This window comes from Sapajus apella, unplaced genomic scaffold, assembly GCF_009761245.1.
Source record: "Sapajus apella isolate SASKATOON/1434 unplaced genomic scaffold, GSC_monkey_1.0 scaffold59, whole genome shotgun sequence".
Lineage (NCBI taxonomy): Eukaryota > Metazoa > Chordata > Mammalia > Primates > Cebidae > Sapajus > Sapajus apella.
In genome coordinates, this window is record NW_022436999.1 from 4,616,210 (window position 1) to 4,638,671 (window position 22,462).

General features: G+C 42.8%; 1 protein-coding gene across 5 annotated transcripts in view; it reads right to left on the reverse strand.

Moving 5' to 3' along the window:
• Positions 1-22,462, reverse strand: part of RAD51B (RAD51 paralog B) — a 670,105-nt gene that overhangs the window by 39,877 nt on the left and 607,766 nt on the right. For 3 of the 5 annotated variants that reach the window (XM_032246050.1, XM_032246052.1, XM_032246048.1), the window contains one exon: positions 11,897-11,975. In XM_032246050.1, coding sequence (XP_032101941.1) covers positions 11,897-11,975 — 79 coding nt within the window. Of the gene's footprint in view, positions 1-5,884; positions 8,052-11,896; positions 11,976-22,462 lie in introns of those variants that run through there. The other 2 variants (XM_032246051.1, XM_032246049.1) reach the window with 1 other exon arrangement.

Sequence of the window (22,462 nt, forward strand, 5' to 3'; positions counted from 1 at the left end):
TGGCTGGGCATGGTGGGTCATGCCTGTAATCCCAGCACTTTGGGAGGCTGAGGTGGGAAGGTGGCTTGAGCCTGGAGGATCACTTGAGCCCAGGAGTTCAAGACCTGCCTGGGCAGCACAGTGAGACCGTCTCTACAAAAAAAATAAAAAGTTAGCTGAGTGTGGTAGTGCCAGTCTGTGGTCCCAGCTACTTGGGAGGCTGAGGTGGGAGGATCACTTGAGCCTGGGAGGTTGAGGCTGCAGTGAGCTGTGATTGTACTGCTGCGCTCCAGACTGGGAGACAGAGTGGGACCCTGGCAAAAAAAAAAAAAAAAAAAAAAAAAAGAAGGAGAAGAATGAGAAGAAGGAGAAGGAGAAGAAGAAGAGGAGGAAGAGGAGAAGGAGAAGGAAGAAAGAACCCTGAAAACCAGGGAAATCTGTATTTTTATGCTTAAGTTTGATGAAGAGTAGATAGTCATGCAGAAGTATGATTGGAAGACTAACAAGTATGGTCTAGGGGGAATAAACTGGGGGAAATTTAGCGAGGCTTGTTTGTTCAGATTCTTCTCTGTCCCCGTGTCTTCAGAGATAAGGACATTCCTTTCCTCTGGGTAGAGAGTGAACACTTTAGGAATGAACATCTTACAACCTGCTTCAGGAGAGGAGAGGTGAGGGGAAGGTGACAGTGGCCTTCCTGCCTCTGCTGTTTCTTCAGGTGCCAAGGTGCCAGATTTTGGAGTAGTGTATCCTGAACTCCACCACCAACTTCTCAAATAGTTCCTTGATGTTTGAAATTAGCCAATTCATGTCATAAGAATCCATAAACTGATTGCAAATTACCTTGGTTTTCGCCAACATTCTATTGAATATCCCAAGTTCTCAAAATGTACCTCACTCAGAGAGAGACACATGGTCACAGCCTGGGATATCTGCCTGCTCCACCTCTTCCGGGTCTACCTAAATCCTTCTTGCCTTCTGATGCTCAGCACACCAACACCTTCCCTGATTTACTCCAGCTGAATAAAATGCTCTTCCTTTTGCCCTTGCTTCCCGGGGCTTGGATGTGATTCTGCTTTATATTATAGTTAATCATTTGTGAGTCTTTTCCCATTCCTTGGAGTACATTTTTGGAGGGCAGGCACACATTGAGCTTTGCTTTCAAGCTTTACCTGAGCACTCGGTATGTGCTCAACAAACACTGAATTGTTAAAGGACCCAGTCGTTCAAACATTGTTCATCAGTCTGCACCTACTTGGTACACTGCACTCTGTTGGGCTCTCACAGGACACACGAAAAAGGATGAGACTTGATTCTAGCCCTCAATGCACTAAAAATCTCTGATGGAGGAGCAGGTACAAAGTGATTCTACACAGCACAGCTTGAGGTCACTAACAACCTGGGTAAGGCAGGTCACAAGGTGAAAGGCTGGAAAGATTTAATGCTGGCTTTGAAGGGGCTGAAGCCCCCAGACCTTGCCCTGAACCCAGCCTGATGCTTCAATCAGAGCCTCATGGCAGTAAGAGCGAGTAGGCTGGGTGTTCTACTGGAAACGACTAAATTATCCTACGGGTCACCAATTGATTTATTTGCTAATTGACTGGCGCAGCTTTGGGCTTTAAATCTAAAGAAATCATTTCATCCTTTATTAAATACTGCATGAGTCTCACTCTTTGTTCAGCAGGGCGATACACAATATACCAAGGAAACTTGAATTTACACTACAATAGTTATGCCACTAATGACCTACAAATGCCACTAATACCATACATGCTCCACTTCTCGTCTGGATCTGAACCTGTCAGTGAATTCTGAGCCCATCGACCTCCCTCTGACACAGAGCCGACCCCCATGCCCATGCCCGCCCCCAGCCTCCCCCATCATTCCACAATTTCATTTCTGAATTGGTTACTATTTGGAGACTCCAATTCCTTTACACCTACTCTTTTTATTTGGTAGACAATACTTTATTCGGAAATGTTCCCTCCTGTAATTACAAATCTTGTTAGTCATCCTCCTCCTCTCCCCAGGGGGATTGTGGGCTTTAATTAATTAATGTGGTTAAACCCCTTTGAGGTGCCTGGTTGAAAGGTGCTATATAAGTGCAAATTATTATTATTATGGCTGTTGACATCCCATGGCGGCAAAGCTCTCAGCCCTACACATCTAGAGACCTGAACAAAGGCTTCTTCATCTTCACCTTCCCTGCTAGGTCTGAAATCGCTAGCTCAATGGTTTAGGGGCAAATCTGTTACCATCTCAACAGCAATCAACTAATTAATCCCCATTATGTCAGCTTCCGTTTCCTTCTTCCAAGCAGTACGGTCCTGTTTTATTTCACAAATCATGCCCCCATCAACTCTAGACAAAGGTCGCGGTATCCGTATGGCCTCTGCTGGCCTCAAAGAAAAAAAAAAAGGAGAGAAAGTAAGTTGGAAAAAAAAAATTGTTATGAAATGCACTAACTTCCCACCAGCAACCTAAATGGAACTTTCCTCCAACACTGTTCCTCTTCCACACCTACTGCCCACAGGGCCATTGGCCTCAAAAATCTGAGACCCAAAAACACAGCGAAAGTGCAGGTTAGGGTCTTGCAGCCCTGGCTTGACTGAGGATAGCTATAGACAAAAGGTGTTGCTGCGCTGGGTGGGAAGAGGTCATCCACAGAAGCAAGCACCCCTCTTCAGCTTTGTCTATGACCCCCAAGTTTCCCCTGAGAAAGCCAGCTGCCATCTGTAGCCCGGAAGCCCTCACAAAGGCAGGGGACCATGATTTAGATGTTTTGTGCTACACCTAGCACACCAAGCCCTTAACAAATGCCCAATACTTCCACTATGATGGTAGCCATTGAAAGCAGTCCTGTGCGGGAGACTTGGCCTCGCATAGGGACGCTGCTGACCAAAACACTCCTTACAAGGTTGTGCCTCAGACCCTTTGTTAGAGTGGATGTGGGCAAGCCTCAGGGGGTCATGTCTTCATCTGCCTTCATTTATCCTCCCTATTGAAGGGCCCCTTCAGGACATCGGTCAGTCTCTGTGGGAAATGATTTGGAGAGTAACAAAAGAACCTGGGCTCTTTGGGGGGCCTTCAGAATTCAGTAAACATCTGGACATGGAAGGCCAGGTTCTCAAGCAGTCTAGCTGGGGAGATGTCAAAAGAGAGAAAGAGCTGTGTCTGCAATGCAAGCCCTTAGTTCTGTGGCGACATTTGTTGTAGAAAGACACAGACACCCCAGTAGGTAGATCGGAAGATTTTTCAAAAGCTCCTCTATTTGTTGGGTTTTGTGAGCTCAGTGCACTGTTTGTCAGTTCTCAGGGCATGTGTGATGAAACAGAAGTTTCGCATGGCTGGCGAGCAGCATGTGATGGATGTTCTGACTGTGTGCACTACGAATAACCCAAGGTTGTATAAGCCTGCCCTGGTAGGTTGCTGTTAAGTGTGTCTGCCATCCTTGAAGTTTGTAAAGCCCTCACGAGTCAAGATGACTTATTGGATTCTCATCCACAAACACATTTTAATTGACAAAAAAATTAAGCACTAAGTGGTGAAGTGATTTACACTTCATCAGTGAAATTCAGGATCTGAACTCTTGACTCTCAACGTTCCCTTTATTGTTGACTCAATCCATTTAGGACACATTAGTCAGCACGATTCAACATTCACCACTAATCAGCATTAGTGATGGAACTAATCAGCATTCCCCAGTGTCCCCAAATCCATCCTCAAATAGCAAAAGAAATTGGCTTCTGTCAAGAGACAATGGAATGCGGTTTTTGTCAGTATTCACAAGCTGACGTCCAGCCCAAGTCCCACATACTCTCAGGGACTTTCCTTCCTCAGTCATCCTGGTTGAAATGAGCCTACCCCCTTTATCCTTCCATATTCCACTGTTTGAACCTTGGCAATAGGTCTCACAGTTTGCTTTTGATTAAACTTATTTAACTACATCTCTCCTAACTAGATTCTGAGCTACTAAAATGAAGGGACTCTTTTTTTTTCAGCCTTATATCCCTTGGCCCCTGAGCACCACGCTTTGTAAATAATAGATGCCCAACAAATATTTGCTGAACTGAACTCACTGAAATGCAGCTTAAATCATATTCCAGAAAGAACATGAGGTTCTTTGGAAGAGACTTTCAAAGAAAATCAACAACCTGAATTGACTGAACATATTTTGGTACTGTTACCTGGCCATTTTTGCAAATGCAAATTGTTAACTCGGCAAAAATAGCCAAGTGGCTTCCAGGTTCTAAAAGAAGAATGTAAATCCAGCCTAACTATAGTCCAGGCCTTGGAACAAAGTTTTTCTCTATAATGTTATTCCAACTGACATTTTGTTCCATCTATACATATACATATATGTGTGTGTGTGTGTGTGTATACATATATATATATATATATATGTGTATATATATATATATATTTTTTTTTTTTTTTTAAAGTAGAGACAGGAAAAAACATTTTGGAAAAAAAAGTGTTTGGTCTATGACTTTGGACTCAAGTTCATGCCCTGCCTTGTGCTATAAGCACTAGTGGCTCTCTCATTGACGTTTCTTTCTTGCATACTGCCTACTAGCAAAACCCACTGAAGTTCCTGCCTGAAGGAGATTCTGTTTTGGGTGAGCAGAACAAGATTTTGGGTGCCGATCTTCGGTGAAGTGATATTCTTTCTCTTCTATTTTAGAGTCTGGAACCAAAGAGGGTCCTGATGGCACTTTTTAATACATAAGATATTTATGCTGCATTTTAAGAGTATAACTCAATAACGCAACAAGCCCAGCCTTTAGGTCTCTGTACTATTGCATCTTATCTCTGCAACTGGGCTCCTCTGAAAGGGCTGTGTCACCAAATATTTATCATCTTTTCTTTTCCCATGATAACAGAACTCCCAAAATTTAGCTGGGTATAATGCCACCCAGATTAAGGACTACATTTTTAGGCTTTCTTGTCATACATTTACAGACTGGCCAACATCATACAAGCAGAAATAATGTGTATAACTTCTGCTTAATGTCCTTAAGGGAAGGGGGACACTTTCCCTCCCACCACCACTCTCTATCTCATGCACATCCTGCTACTGGGATGGAGAGCATGATGCTGAACCATTCTGGAACATGGTAATAGCAACATCCTAGGTGTGATGGAGCAAAAAGCCAATGGCCTGGGCTCTTGGAAAGACACGTAGAGCTGAGCTGCTATACCAGCTCTGGATTGCATTCCTCCTCAGTGCTACATGAGGAAGCAGTACATCTCTATCCTGTATACCACTGTTAGTTTAGGTTGTAGTTACACCTGGCCAAATTTATAATCAACCTGCAGTCAAGGAGTTCCTTGAAGGATTGTTGTATCAGTGTGACCAATCCATTTTGGCTTAGGATTTCCAGATTCAATATCTCGACAGAGGCTCATGAAGCCTGAGAGATAAGTTGCCATAGGGGCTGCCATGATGGAAGATGAGAGGACCCAAACCCATTTCTGATTTTCTAAACTCTTAGGAGCCCAGGCTGAGGGCTTAGAAAGGGCTACAAACTGAATTTTGAGGCAGTGAACATCACTTCACCTTTCTGGAACTCAGTTCCCTCAAGTGAGAATCAGGGTGATGGATGAGACTAAAAGTTCACTTTCTGGGAAGTATTATGTAGTTAATTTTAGGGAAATGAAGACATTTTTTTCAGAGAGAGAGAGGCGGGGTTTTGCTCTGCCACTCAGGCTGCAGTGCACTCCTAAGAATGCGTGAGAAGGCTGCCTGCGGAAAGATGATGACAAATGTACGACTATGTGAGGCTGCAGAGAATCTGGTCCCCTATCCCCAGAACAAGTATAAATTGGTAACAGTCTTTGGAGAGCCATTTGGGAAGATATAGTAAAAATGAAAACATGCAGACACCCTGACCATTCATTTTTTAAATACATACCTAGAGAAACCCTCATACGTAAATATCAAGAAACACAAGTAATAAAATTGTACAAATAATCAAAATTTCCATAAGTAGGGAAGTGGGTAGCATGTGGCATATTCATACACTGAATGGATATGGATACCTAAAGTGAAAGAACATGACCTGTGTATCATGTGACCTGTACACCATGTGACCTGTGTATCACGTGGCTACATTACAAAAACAATGTTAAGCAACAAAAGCAAGTTGTGAAATTGTGAACAATAAGCCATTTATGCAAATTTCAGAATGCACTCAAAATCAATCATCATATTATGTGTGGATTCACATGTACGTAGAAAAGTTTTTAAGAATGGAGAGGAAAGACATAGGCCAATCTCTGAGAGTTTTCACTTTTGTGGAGGAATGTGGTAAGGAGGGAATGGACCAGGGATAGGTGCAAAGGAGTTCTAAAGTTTGCCAAGTTTTGTTCCTGTAATTTAAAAAAATGGAGCAAAATTTTAGTAATTGTTTATTTGGGGTGTTAGATTCACATGTTTTCTTTTATGATTTTCTGTACTGTTCTGTATTTAAAATGTCTTTCATATATTATAAAATATTTCCAAATTTTATAAAATTTCTCTTCAAGGCTAGTTGCCAGAAGAAAAAAAGGAAACAGAGTAGAGCGTCTATGTGAGAAGATGTCATGGAAGGAGGGGATGTACAGTGAATGTGGACAGAGGAGAACAGCACTGGGCAGATGAGAGTCCTTCCTCTCCTTCCTCCTCCCGGGGAGGTCCCACACTAAGAGGCAGGCAGAAGCAGCAAAGGACAGTGCCTTGGCCCAGGCAAACTTCCCGAGGTGCAGTGGCACCTGGCAGGCTGGAGACAATGTGACAGACCTGCTCTGCCTTCTTCTCCATGACCTCTGGGAGAGGAGTTCACCCTCTTTGCTCCATTGAGTTCCTTCCAGGGCTCTTTGCCCAGGCTCCCACAAGAATGCCAGGCCGTGCCAGGTGTGGAGGTGGTGTTTACCAGAGACACCTCTGTACCTGGATGGAAATAAACTGAGAATCTTCTGGGTCACTTTGAGTCCAGCAGCATAAAACATTTTGATACATGACTGATTTAAACTGAAATCTGGTGAACTCAGATGGTGGTATTTGGGGGAAAATTTTTTTCAATAAATCATCCAGTTGGCTCAGTGACTAAGAAAACGGGAGAACTCAACGCAAGTTTGTGACAAGGGAACAAACAGAAGAGATTAATGCCTTTCCCGATACGCTTCAAAAGGTGATCAAACTGTTCTTGATTGCAAAAGCAAAGCAATAAAGATGAGGCACATAGCTTTCCAGCTCCAAAAAAGATCGCCGTTGCTTTTTCTGTTTCCTTGTGCCGCCCTATACCAAGTGGTTGGAGATATGGGAAACTAGTTTCACCTCCAGCACCTTCTCTGGACCTGTCTCAGGGTGCCCTGGACTCCCCAGCTCCCACTCCACGTTTTATGCTGCTCACTGAAACCTACACTAATAGATGACAGCACCAGGATCCAAATTCAACCTGTCATACCTGACCTTGATTTTGCAAATATGATATAAAAGACACACTTCGGTCTTCCTGAGGAACTAAGCCACTATCTCCTGTCCTGCTCAAAACAACCTGGCTTTTCTTTTTCAAATCCTCCCCAGATTCCTGAGGAAGGGAGTAAAGGGGAGGCTGTGCTGGATCAACCCTTCATCCCCCCGACCTCCCCTTGCTTAGGTTCTACTTCATCAAGTCCGCAGGTGTTTGTGCCTATGAGGCCCTGAAAACTAGGAGGGCTCCCAGACCGGGACCTGGGTTTTCCTTTAGGCCTCCTGCAGCACCAGCAATACAGCCCAGCTGCTTTCATTGACAGAATCTTTATTCCTGGCCTGCAGTCCCAGCTGTGTTCTGGGTGACACATTTGCAGGTTGCTAAGGGAACAAAGGACAGGACCAGAAAAGCCGTGGGTCAAGCTGGAGTTCACTGTAAACTCTCCTTTTCCTTTCTGCTGCCGGCTGCTTCTATGGCCATACCCCATTAAAGCTGATTCCCAGAATCAACTCGACTTTTCCCTCTCCACTGGGCCCCAGTGCACCTGAGCATCACTCTAAGAGGCTAGCTAATCCTCTGAGCTTTTTCACTTGGCAGGCACTGAGACTTGCATGGTGAACTCTGGGGACCAAAGAAAAAATAGATTCATGAGATCCCCTTCCACCCCCACCTTTCCCACTTCATTGCACAAAGAGGCTCAACTCTCTCACTGCCTGGGATCTAGCCCCCTCTCAGAGTCCAAACCCTCAGGAAACTGGTGGCTGTGAGCTCCCTCACCTTTGAGGCCTAAGTATTTCCAGCATCCAGGGCCCAGCATCCAGAGGCCAGGATCCCAGACAAATGCTGGACAGACAAAGAAGATGCAAACAGGACGGTATTACCACGTTAATGGCCCAAGTTGCGGCCTCCTGAAGATGCTGGGAGGAGGGGGGGTTCTTTCATTTACTTTTTCTTTCCTTCTTTTCTTTCTTTCTTTCTTTTTCTTTCTTTCTTCTTTCTTTTTCTTCTTTTTTTTGCAAAAGGAGAATAGTTCTGCTTTCTATTTTACTACAACAATAGCATGGACTGGCTCCTTCAAGTGTTTAAAAAGCAGCCTGAGAAATCTCTAACCAGCCCCTCGGTCTCTCCAGTCTGCCGCTTTATTGTCCTTCCCATCCCAGTGAACAAAGGGGAGGGAAGGGTAGAGGGCCCCCAGTTGTTGACTGTTCTCAGCGTCCTAATCCTTGAGAACCGGTGAGGGAAATGGCCTGTGGAGCTGGTAAATCGAATTCTGCCCTCACCTTTTATTCCCTCCCTCTGCCTGTGCACTCCGGAGTTCTTCAGGTATTATGAAGTCTCCTGGCTAGCAGGCCAGCAGGCATCTGGGGGCTCGCTAAGGGATAAAATGCCCTGATGGATCATTCCCTACCCCCATGGGTAGCCTGTATGGTTGGCTTGTTCCCACCATCCAGGCGGCTCTATTGAAGACCGAATGTCAGCCACAGTGGCTGGCGGCCTCCTTCTAGTTGGCAGCACAGGAGCTGCCCTGTCTGTTCCAAGTCCCTGGACATGGGCTGTACATCCCACCCAGAGCTCCAACTTCCACACCAACTTGGGACTAACCTACCAGTGCAACTCCTCACTTAAGGAAAGCTACTTGGCCTTGACTGGTGGTACCTTTCCAAGTTTTCTACTCAGGGACCAAGGGTTTCTTTGCTTTAAACCTGGGGAATTGTGCAGGTGTCTTTTAGCTCAGTCATCTGGCAAGAATGGGGGCGGGGGGATTAGCTTTGATGTTGCAGTATGTGGAGATCTCAAGGGTACAACTGGACTGAGCTAAGGAAATGATGAGTACATCCTCTCCTAGGAGGATCGGACAAAGTGACGTGACAAGGCTGTTATAGATCCTGCATGCTGGTTACAACGATCCACGTCAGAAAAACGTTTTACGCTGCTGCCCCCACACAAACTCATAATGTGCGTGCACATTCACACAACAAACATTTTATGAAATGATAACAATATGTGTGATACAACCTGATATTTTTTACTCTCTATTTCTTCTGTCTTCTCTCTCTCTCTCTCTCTCTCTCTCTCTCTCTCTCTCTTCAAATGCTGGTTGTGACTCATCAATTTCACTTCATGACCCACCAATGGGTTGTGACAGTATTCAAAGCCTTGTATCAAGGTTAGTATTTTCATTTTCCAGCTGACAAAATCAAGGCCCAGAGATTTTCTCAAGATGATACCAAAGCTGGAAGTAAAATCCAAAGGTTCTTTCTAATAAAGGAGGGACCTGCGTTTTCTGGGGACCTGCATTTTTTGTTTTCCCAAAGTCTTTGGGAGCACACAACAAGAAAGCAGGGCATACCAAGAGGTTTGTTTTCAGGGGCATTGCTGGTAAAAGCAGACAGAGGTGTTCTACTGCTTCTGGGAAACCTCTGAGGGGGCTGTGTAGCTTGGGGAGTGGAATAGAGAAAACAACTTAGAAAGCAACCAGGTGAGGTTCTGAGGTCTCTCAACCAAGCATTTTACTTACTGGTGGTTGTTTTTGAAGCATAAGACATTTTCCTGAATTTCTGTCTTTCCTAGACACAGCTCCAGGTCAGCCTCCTTTAGTGATCCACTTTCTCCCCCGTTATCCAACTTTTTTGAAAAGTCATTCCTTGCAGTTTTTTAACCTCTACCAATTCATTGTATTTTCAGTCTCTACTTTCTCTAAATAACTGTCTCTTCCCTGTTAAAATCATGATCCTAGCAATGAGCATCAGAGAGACAACTCAGTGAATCTTGTTCCCACAGATGTTATCCCAAAAGTTATCCAAATTTGACCACGCTTACAAATGCTATTTAACAAAATGCCCAGTGATCAGGGCATGTGTATCACATCAAGACTCTTGATACAGGTCATCTGAGCAGAACAAGCTCTTTTCCTCCTGAAATTATCTTGTAATCTTCCATAGAATTTCTTGAAACCTTCATCTAAATTTGCTACTTACTATACTTCTAATCTTTTAGGAAAGCCTCCAAAAATGAAGAGCTGAATGCCACACTGTGCACTGGGTAAACAAAAGTCCAGCTTTCTGATTGCTTATTAGCTATACACCCTTAGAGAGTATATAACAAAGAGGCCTGCTGTTTGCTTTGCTTAATCTGGTCTTAAAATCTCTGTTCCTTTGTCAGAAAACACTATTTGCAATTGTAAAAAAAAATATTTACCAAGGAACTTGGATAGCATAAGTCGAAGGCTAAGAGCCAAAGGTCAGTAGTTCTCACCCCAAATTTCGTGGACCTGAGAGTTCCTGCTGTGGAGCTCAGCTACACCAAACAAACATGCAGCTTTGTGAGTCCATTAAGAAGCTGACATTTTAGAAGGGGAAGGAAAGGGAAGGCTGCAGCCTGTTCCTCAGTTAGAAGAATGGGCTCCCCAGCCTGCCCCACATAATCCCTGCTAGATCTTTGCAATGCAATGTGTCTCTACGGGGAAATCACAGGGACTGCCCTGTTTCACAAACCTGGGAAAAATGCTTAACTTATAAAATCCTTCAGGGTAGGACTTCTCCCATGGACAGCAGTGACAACATGCTCCTCTAGGGCTCAGGCCAGATGTTCACCTAAGCATCTCTGTGGGTGGGGTCTCCTGTCTGACAGTAGGGGACAGATATGTATTCCAAGCACTTCTGTGGGGATCCTTCCTCATCCACAAAGCAGTTTTGGACATCTGATCTTGTGGGCTGACTCTTCTAACAGCACTTGAATTTACCCCTTCATGTGAACTGTTTTCTGGAAAGACCTGTAATTGGGTGCCTTTCCTAACCAACAGTGTATCTGGCATCTGGCATCTGGGAATGAACTACCATTGTAGATCAGTGAGTTCTAGCCTCAGGGTGCTCGACCCTAAGCAATAACTCAGCTCTAAGTCCTGGGTTCAGGTCACAAGGTGCAGGTTCTAAAGGTCAGGTCCTCCGCAGGAAGACCATGTCAGGACTTAGGCACAAGAAAAGGAAACAAGACAACCAGAAGGAGTGAGGGAGGCAGGGCTCAAAGAGCCATGACACTGCACCCCAGAGGCTGCCAGCCCAGGTGGCTCTTCAGCTTGTTAAGCAAGAGGACTCTGGGGTAGCACTGGCTCCTCACCTCCACACTGGTGTCATATTCATTGCCTACCACGCCGCAGGATCTGCAAAGAGGAATGGGGTGGTAGCAATTCCAAGCCTTCTCGGTTTGATCCTCATGTTTTGATCGTCTCATTCTGTTATGAAATTCTGTAGGTGTCCCTCAGCCCTACCTCAATCTTCTCTGTTAAATTCTTGCCACAACTGCTGATCTCTTGCTCTCTTTAGGGTAAATATCACTGGCCAATGCATGTTGGCTTTTTATTCCGTCTAGAGCTAGCTTCTATCAGAGCCATGGTAGTAATTACCACTAGCAATGGGTGGCACTGCGCATAATCAGCTTAAAGAAATAGCTTAATCCAAGGATCTTACCTTGAAGAACCAGGCCTTCCTCCTTGATGGTGTAGACAAATGAGGTGAAGGGAGCCAGTGGGGACTTGGCAATGAGAATCTGCATATAAAGCACATTTTTCTAGGGTTAGTCAAAGGATCAGGGATGGGCCTCTATTCACTCCCGTCCCACTTTCAAAGTGGTAACATATGACTGTAAGTCACAAGGCTTATTTTAAAAAAATGTATAACCCAATGTTTAAATGAGTGTTATCCTTTCAAAGAGGTCATCTTAAAAGGCTACACATTTATTCCAACTTCTCTGCCGTCAAATACCATATTCTTGAATCAATTCTTTTAGAAATAAGTCTCATTATTTTATAACACATGCTGAAATTGCTACCTTTCTGCCCCAAAATAAACCTAACTTGATTCTCTAATTTTATTTATAAATTTAGCTGTTTTACTAAAAAAATTCAAAGCTACCTTTAAAAGATTTACTATCACTACAAATATTCAAAATAACTTGCTAAAGACAAAGCAATAAAAGGTTTCTTTTTTGGCCCTGGTCCTTCACCAAATCCTTTGCTATGTGACTACATTTTCTCTTACTTAAGATGTAGAGCATTTTCCACAGCCCTTGACTGTGGATTTGGGCACGTGACTTGCCAGGTGGCATGACACAGGTTGTGCCAGTTTCCAGCCAAGGCCTCAAAAAGCCTCAAGTATTTCTAGTTGTTCTCGTAATGTTTGTGCCATCGTCAGAGAAAAATATGTCCATGCTAGTCTGCTATCTCAGAAGGAGGGCAATAGATACCTGAAACAGAGCTGGCCAGGAAGGCTCAGGCTAAGGAGTCGACCCCCGGAGACCCACATTTACACAAGTTAAATATTGCTGTATGCCTCTGAGATTTTGGTAGTGGTGTCATGAAGCATTATTGCAGCAAGAGTTAACTGATATACCAGCCAAAATTTCAAAAACGTTTTCAGCAATGGCATTCTCCTAAGAGGACACCTATTTTAAAGGAGATGGTTATTTGGTCATTTAAAAAATCAGTGTAATTAGGCCATTATCATATCTCATATGGCTCTACAGAACCTCTAATAATTGGTGGATTGCTTTATTATAGTATTTCTACTGAAGGAAGATTAGTATCAGTTTCCTGTTTTACGTATTAAAACATTATCAGAAACAGGGACAGTTTGAACTCTGAACCATGTAGGTAATCAGGGAGGCAAGAGAGAAGGAAGAAACAATTTCAAATAATCAAAGGGCTTACATATAATATCTTGACTGTCTCAATTCAACAGATATGTACTGTCAACTATGAGAAGTGGTGGGGAAATGCGATGAAAAGATCTCAGGTTTTAGTGATAGGCTTGGCATCCAGCTCTTCCGCTCATCAGCTAGGAGCCTACGGCAGAGCCCACAATTTTCCTCCAGTAGCCATTCCCTTTCTTCCCTTTAGTAAAGAGTCCCCCAAGTTTCCACATTTCTCTGCTTCTTTTGCAACTAGGTGTGGCTATGTGACCAAGCTTTGACTAGCAGAATGTGAGTACAAATCACAGGTAGGACTTCTGGATTATGTTTTCATGAGAAAACTGCTAAATAAATAACTTGTTAAAGGCAAAGCAATCGAAGGTTTCTTTGTTGGCCCTGGTCCTTCACCAAATCCTTTACTATATGACTACATTTTCTCTTACTTAAGGTGGAGAGCATTTACTTAAGGTGGAGTGCCCTTCACTTTCCCTTTCACCCTTCCCAAGACAGGAACCAGCTCCAAGCACAGGGGTGTGGACAACACCCTGGGGATGACAAAGCAGCATGGGAGAGGGAAGCTGGGTGTCTTCAGAGAACATTAGTGTCTCCTACCCAGGGTCACAGTCCTCTCAGGACAGAGCCACTTGTCTCAACCACAGTATTTTGATAACTTTGTTACTACAGTGCAGCCTGAACTCTAACCAAAACTGTGACCCTGAACAACCTAAACTTTTTAAGTCTCAGTTTCTCCACATGTAAAATGGTAATAAAAATACCTTCCTAAGTGGGATTATTACTATTAAATTAAGTATACAAAATGCCTGTCACTGTATCAAACACAAAATAAGTTCATAATAAATAACAGGAACATTTTCAACTAACCCATCACATATGCTTCCCAAGTACGCCTTTACCCTCACTCACCGAACAACAATATGCTTGGCCTCTAACAGAAGGAAGTCTCCAGTTGAATTTCAGTAATTTTTACAAGTGTTCTAAAGTTATCTAGAAAAACTAGTTCATCATTCTCAGAACCAATGAGAAGGAAGTATAGGTGGGCACTTACACTTTCATGTCAAAAATATCTCATTTGAAAATTAAGGTGGATCCTGGATCCCTTTCTGCCTGAGACAGTTTGGAGACAGTTCAATGTGAATTTTAAGAATATCCCTTAGAAGGGGAATGGCATGGTAGAAGACAAGACAGTGGTTCTTGGTTTTAATGTGAGTTTGCATCACTGGTGGGTCTGCTGACCTACACATTCTGATTCTTAGGTTTTGAGTGGAGCCTGGGAGAGTCTGCATTTCTAACAGGCTCCCAAGAGACACTGATGCTGTGGTTCGCAGACCACATTTTGAGTAGCCAGATTCTAGGCAATTAGCCTGATTGAAGAGTCTAAGATGGAGAGGCAAGAGATGGGAGCTGTGGGGCCAGTTAGGGGGTGACTCCAATAAATCAGTGAAGAGATGATAAGGGCATAACCTATAGCTGTGTCAGAAAGAAGGGGGAAACAGGAAATAGATAAGAGAAATGTAAATCCTTTAGATCAAATAGCAGTAAAAATAAACTAAACATATCCAAAATCTCAGATCTTTGTTGTCTGTATATAGCAACTACACATGAAACCAAAAGGGCATAAATAACTAGTAATAAATATCGTGCCATATTTTTTTAAATATTACCATTTTTATTTTATAGACTGCAGAAGCTGAGACCCAGAAAGAAAGAATGCCATCTGAGCCGAAGCCTTCTGACTCTGTGGTGCTAACTCCACCTTCTAATAGCCACTCTGTGAACCCCAGCCAAGAGGATCTCACACCTGGAGGGTCCTCCCTACAGGAAATCAGAGAGTTTGGACAGGTCACTTATTAATGCACTGTCCTTCTGGAGCAGGGTTTAAAATGAGTCATCAAAAGGATGATCCGTGTGCAGTTAGAAAAAGGAAGTGATAAGTTATGTCAGATGAATTCCATTTCCTTTCTTTGGAAAAGAACTTCCAGACTGATAGATCAGAGGGCTATCACCAACACAAAATATCTGATTTCAGCAAAAAATGTGACAAACTCTCTTCTGGATAAAGTGAAGATAAGTTGAATTGGATACTAATACCACTAAGTGGACTTGTGAGTGACCAAAAGGTCAGTAGTAACCTGGTGAGGGACAGCAATCTCTAGGAGAATGTACTAAATTCTAGCCTTCAAGTCAGTAAGACTTGAATAAGATTGCTGACTTGAATAAGATTGCTGATGCATTCAAATACATCCACACAACAATTATGAAATCCAGCAGGAAATGGAACTGACAAAAACTGCTGCTCTAATAGAGCTTATATTCTAAAGAAAAATAAGAAGTATAAAATAAATACAATTATATTACGTTCGATGGATGAGAAGATAAAGAATATAGGAAGTGTATTGGATTGAAGGTGGGGTGTCAATTTTGAATAGAGAATCATGAGATCTCACTGAAAAGGTGACATTTGGACTTGTGAATCATGTAACTAAATCTACTGATGAAATGCTGAGTTGATAGGAAGGTAACAAAAGACAAGGAGTTTAGAGAAAGAGGTCATATATTAGATTAGATAATCATGATATCAAAACAAATCTCAATTTGGTTGGAATGTTGGAACAAACCCTACTCATTGTTTGGGATGCAATTTTATTTAAAAAAATGAAAGGCCTTGTCCTTGAGAACAGAGCACCAATGATTCATTATGGAACAGGAGAAATAAGATTTAGTATTCAGAAAATGGAGTGTTGGTTAACTATAGTTCAATATTAGTCAGCTGTGAGATGTAATTCTCAAGAATCTAGCATGTTCTCAGGTTATATCAATGGAGATACAGTATGTGGAAAAAGGGAGGTATAGTCCTGCTTTCCTCCTCATCTAGCAAACCATGCCTGATGCAATGTGTTTGGACTGGGGCCCAAATTCCAAAAGAAAAAAATGACAAAAAAGAAGGTAGTTGGATGTCCAAAGCAATCCACGACCACAAACTCTTCAATGCAAACATCATGGTAAGAGGACTGGAGTGAAGATGCATATTGCTTTTACTTTGAGTTTTCTAATCTGAAGATTGTGTAATATTATATACTAGTATTATATACTAGTATATACTATGTGAAGATGCCTATTGCTTTTACTTTGAGTTTTATAACCTGAAGATTCTATAGTATTATACACTAATGAGGGGAAATAAAAATTATATTTCAATATATTTCAGGAAAAAAAGTGATGCTTTCCATGTATCTTTGTGGATACATATAGATTCCTCCCTTTTTTAGATCCAAATTAATGCCCCATGACCTTTCTGCCATGCAAACTATAAACTATCCCCTTCTAAAGCAGACAACCCCCCAGTAGATAATTTAGGCTGTGCTAGTTCAGATGTTCAGCCATCCCATAAATCTGGGGTGTTCTAATTATTGTCCAACTTAGGCGGTTTTCAAGTATCATTCAGTCTTTTCCAACACATGATGCCCTGCAGGGAGGCCTAGCTGCTTAATAAAACACCAGGGCCCTAGTGAAAAATTCTGATCACACTCAAACCTGTGTGCAGTGTGTGAAAGTTGGCTTTGGAACTCTGAGGGTTCACAGAAATATGTAACTGAGCAAGAATGAGTGTAGACATATGTGGCTCAGAAAGCCTGGGCTTCATGTGGTAGGTATGTGGTATTGTGGGTGGTTAATCCCATCTCCCACAAATAGCCAGACTATTTCTTCTTGAATATTTCCTTCATATCAGACCAGCACAGCTTTAACTGCATTCTAATGAATACACTTTCTCCTCTTTTTTTTTTTTTTTTTTTTTTTTTGAGACGGAGTTTTGCTCTTGTTACCCAGGCTGGAGTGCAATGGCGCGATCTCGGCTCACCGCCACCTCCGCCTCCTGGGTTCAGGCAATTCTCCTGCCTCAGCCTCCTGAGTAGCTGGGATTACAGGCACGCGCCACCATGCCCAGCTAATTTTTGTATTTTTAGTAGAGACGGGGTTTCACCATGTTGACCAGGATGGTCTCGATCTCTTGACCTCGTGATCCACCTGCCTCAGCCTCCCAAAGTGCTGGGATTACAGGCTTGAGCCACTGCGCCCGGCCACTTTCTCCTCTTTTTACCTATCCTTGCAAGGAAAGTGGTCACTCACATTTTAAAATTCTCTGGAGGGGTTGGCCCTGTAATCTCAGCAATTTGGGAGTTTGAGGCAGGAGGATTGCTTGAGGCCAGGAGTTTGAGATGAGCCTGGGCAATATAGTGAGACCCTGTTTTGATTAATCAATCCATTGATCCAACCATCCATCAATTCTTTGGAAGAACATTTAAGGTATACCAAATATGTTCGATGCTGAATCCCCAATCCCACTTCCATCTGGAAATAATTCTTGTTATTTTTACCATCCACCCATCCATCCATGTACTTTTGCAATACACAAATATGTACTGGGCTATTTCCTCTGTGTTAAGCACTGATCTAGGTGCAGGAGATAGAGCAGGGAATGAGACAGAAAGGTCCCTGATCTTACAGAGCTAACGTTCTGGTGGCAGAAGACAGACAATACAGGGAAGCCTTTGGGCTTTTTCCACTGTGACATTCTACAATGTGCTCCTCACTCTGGGGCGTTCAATCCCTCCATCAACAAACATTTATTGAGTACCACACCCTGGGCCAGGCAGATTGAATTTATACTCTGTAAATTTGCACTTATTAAAATACTACCACCTGTTTCTACCTCAGTTTATTTCTTAGAGGCAAGCTCCGAATTCTCAGTGGAACTCAGAAGATCTGGGCATTTTTTGTGATCTCCCTCTGTTCCCTTCTGCAGGGCCCAATGTGGTGCTTTTCAGCTGCGGCCTCCTAGAATGATGGGCAGGCACCTTCCTCACTGTTCTTCATTTCATCCCTATGCTGGTGTGTGGAGGTTTCTCTCCATTTACAAGTGGAAACACAGAGGCCTAGGTGGTACTCTAAGTAAAGCATGGAAGGAAAATTGGCCTTTAGGGCCCATGGGCTTCTCCCTGCCAACTCTCTCCTCCTTTTATGTCCCTCCCCCCAGGTTTCTGTTTTGCTCTCTGTAAATAAGCTGTCAGCTAATTCTCTTTACCCCTGAAGTGAGGGCTGGTAAACCTTCCCACGTTACCCTTCTCAGGTGTGTCTACATTGTAATATAAGACTCTCAAAAAGAGAAATGGGTCTGTAATGATAGAAAGTGCAATGGAACTGCGGTGGGTAGGGGGGACTTCCAGAGTTCCTACACTAATACTGCTCATGAGAACAACAACCAGCAGACATTCATCTTCACGATAATCCTCAAAGGTAGGTGCCGAAGCTGGGTTCCAACCAGGACTACCTGGTTCTGTACTACCTGGTCTGTACTTGTAACCACCACGATGGCAGCTCCCAATCTGTCACATACAACTCTATCCACTTTTCTGGGATTATACATCAAATGAGGCAGGATACAGAACAGCAAATAAGGACACTTTCTTTTCTGCATGGATATTGCATGATTCAAGACAAAGAAGGGGGCTGGACAGGGTATCCATGCCGGTTGCCTCAGCTGTTCACAAGCTTCCACACGGGCAGTCTGCCTTCTACCCTTCATCTCTTAAAATCCAAATACAAATGTCACCTCTTCCAGAAGCTTCTGCCGATTTCTCCAGCCTAAAGTCATCTCTCTCTAATCCCCTCACACTTTATCCGTATTCTCTAATTACTAGTTTTCTTGACTGATTGACAGTTAAGGTTGCCTGCATTAACTATAATCTATTTGACCGTTCTCGTTGTCACTGCTGCTTCTGGTCCCACAAACCTCTAGTGTGGTGCTATATAGTTAATGGAAGCTTCATTATGAAATGCAAGAATGAATGAGGGAATAAATGCATAAGTTGATGAACCACAGAAGCTCTACTGATTCATATCCATTTTTAGGACTTATCTGGCTCCCTCTTCCCAAAGTTAGAGAACTGAGAAAATGCCATAGAAAACGGCAGGCTTCCCAGTCAATCACTGCCAAGATTCTCAGCTTGGCCAGGCCCAAAGTCAAGTCTTTGGTTTCAGCTTGCTATAGCATCACATGTTTTTCCTGGCCTCATCCCACTTCCAAGAGGCTCAGTAAGTGGAAAAGGAGCCACAGAACAGAAAGTGCTGGGCATAGGAACCTCAGGCCTTCTCCAGGATGGTGACACCTTCTAGGGATAGTGTCTGGGTCCTCCTTTTAAAGTATAGGTGTGGCCCTCATCTGAGGCAACCAAGCCCAGCCCTTCTCCATGGGTGGCTAGGAAAGCCAGTGTGGAGCAGATAGCACAGAGATGTCAGGAACCTTGGGCACAGGATATCCTGGAGGCTGCTTTTTTTTTTTTTTTTGAGACAACATTTTGCTCTTGTTACCCAGGCTGGAGTGCAATGGTACAATCTCAGCTCACTGCAACCTCTGCCTCCTGGGTTCAGTCGATTCTCCTGTCTCAGCCTCCTGAGTTGCTGGGATTACAGGCATCTGCCACCACGCCCAGCTGATTTTTTGTATTTTTAGTAGAAGCGGGGTTTCACCATATTGGCCACGCTGGTCTCAAACTCCTGATCTCAGGTGATCTACCCGCTTTGGCCTCCCAAAGTGCTGGGATTACAGGCGTGAGCCACCGTGCCCGGCCTGGAGGCTGCTTTTATAGAGTTCTGGTCCTGGCAGTTTACATGAGTTCCTGCAATATAGCCCCAACCTTAGGAAAAAGTGAGTTTTGCCTTTGTGGCCCAGGAAAGCAGACATGAATAGGCAGCCATGAGCTGAGGGTAAGCTGGCACTGATTCTTCTACTTTCTCTTCTCTAATTCCTGTGCCAGGAAGCTTCCTTTGACACCAGTAAGGAATCCTTCCTCTCTTCTATTTCCTTCTCCTTCCCACCCACAACCCCAAATCTCACATTAGTTGGAGGTGAAAGGAAGAGTGAAATGAGCTGGCAGAGGAAAAGTATAAGCAGAAGAGTTTCTTCCTGTAAGGGCAGGCGGTAGGACTGGCTTTCTTTCTATCCCTACTATCTGCTATAAAATGTGGAGCCCAGAGACACTGTAATACGCTCAGCAAAGAAAAGTACAGCAAGAAGCAACTGAAATAGACAGCTCAGAAACATGACTTTGCATCCATCCACAATTTCCTGTCCTGCTAGTTTTTTAATCCTGTCTCAGTCTCCCTCATGATCAGCAAGATTATGTCTTTGTTGATAAATTCGGTGGGGATTTCCTTGCTAATGTGTCTGATACTTTCATCTTCATGCAAGGGTCCTGCCGAGAAATTAGGGAGGAAGCCCACTCACTGAAATGTCCTTCTACAGGGACCCTATTCTCTCACTTCAACTGGAGACCTAGGCTAATAAAACCCATTGCTAAGTTAAACAAACCTTTCCTCTAGCTATGCCAAGTGTCTGCGACAGAAATCCTTCATGCCAGGGTTTTCCTCCTTGTCCAAGACTTAGAAAAAAGTTGTTTTCTCAGCTGCTTTGAAGCTCAGGAAGAGAGCCAGGGAGGCAAACAAACCAGTTAGTCTTGCATCAGATAATTCAACAGGCTCTTGATAACCCCAAGTATTCTGTCCCTTTCCAGGTTGAGCTGAACTCTCCAAGCCAAAGGACAGAAAGGCCGGAAATGCTCCAGACAGGAAGATCTGTGACTGGAACAAGGCCATAGGATCAGGGGAGCTTGAAGTGTACCCAGTGATCCTCATAGGAATTCCCCATTGTGTTGCGAGAGCTGGAGGGAAAGGTGGCAGAGGTCCAACTCTCAGCCTGTATTTGGATCTTAGACTGATTAGAATCTGCTTCATCACTTGGAAAATCACTCTGCATGGAACACTGAAGCCTCAACACCAGCAGCTTTGCAGGATTATAAGGCGAGAGCAGAGAATGAGTTTAGTGGCATCTAAACTGCCTTCTCAAAATAGAAGAGCAAGATCTGTAGAAGTAATATAGTGCTGGAAAATGGCAGGGTGGAAAATGAATTTATTAATTTGTCTACACATGGCCTACTTCACAACTTTTTCTATAGAAATTAGGGGGCATAAAGTAAGCTCATCTGAATCCCTAAAAATATAATTCTAGTCTCTGGGAAGAGTCTCTTAGGAAGTTTGCCCCTGGGATTATGGGATCTTATTTCCTCATAGAATATCATTATGCTCTTGTGTAACATCTCTCTGGTGACTGTTTTCAAAATGTTTATCTATAATATAAATATACATCAGGTTCCCAAAGTATAAGAAAGTATTGCCTAGAAAAGAGCAAGCTCCTTAAAGAAAACATTAATTTCTTCTGATCAGTAGGATATTAACTTAGTAAATGATGGAATAGCAAATAGTTGAGGGTCAGAATGACATTTTGAGTTTACTGTTTTTTCCCCAACATTTTATTAAGAAACTTTTCAAACATACAACAAAAGTATAAGAATTTTATACTGACTATCCATAAACATATCAACTGGTTCTACCATTAACATTTTATTGCTTGAACCCAGGAATTTGAGGTTGTAATGAGCTATGATTAGTTCTGCAGTCTGGATGACAGAGCAAGGCCTTGTCTCAAAAAACAGAAACAAAAACCAAAATCATTTTAATACACTTATTTTTATCACATATATATTTATCCGTCAACCCATCTTATTTTTTGTTCTGGTGTTACTACATGTCAAAGTAAATTGCAAACATCAGTACGCTTGTCTCTAACTACTTTAGCATGCATATAATTAACTACAAGCTTAACATTTATTAATACAACTTAAAAACCAGATTGTTTTTTTTTTCCCAGTGAACTTTACATGTGGTTTGAAAGTGTTAGTAATTCTTCCTGAATTATGCCACAATCAGAGAAAATTTATCAACTATAAATACATGGTAGTATGCAAATTTATACAGTCAAAAATATGGGCCACCAATTCTACATTTATATCAGCTTTATTTAGGTATAATTTACATGCAAAAAAGTTATTTTTTAACATAAGCATTTAAACTATATATTTCCCTATAACCACTGCTTTAACTACACCACCTAAGTTTTGGTATGTTGTATTTCTGTTTTCATTTTCATTCACTTCTAATTTCTCTTGTGATTTAATCTTTGATATATTGCTTATTTAGGGTGTGTCTGTGTGAGTGTGGTTTTAAATCTGTACACATTTGAGAATTTCCAAATTTTTCTTTTTCTTTTTTTTTTTTTTTGAGACAGGGTCTCGATCTATTGCCAGCCTGGAGTGCAGTGGCTCGATCCCCACTCACTGCAACTTCCGTTTTCCGGTATCAAGCAATTCTCCTGCTTCAGTCTCCCAAGTAGCGGGGACTATAGGCATGCATGACCACACCCAGCTAATTTTTTG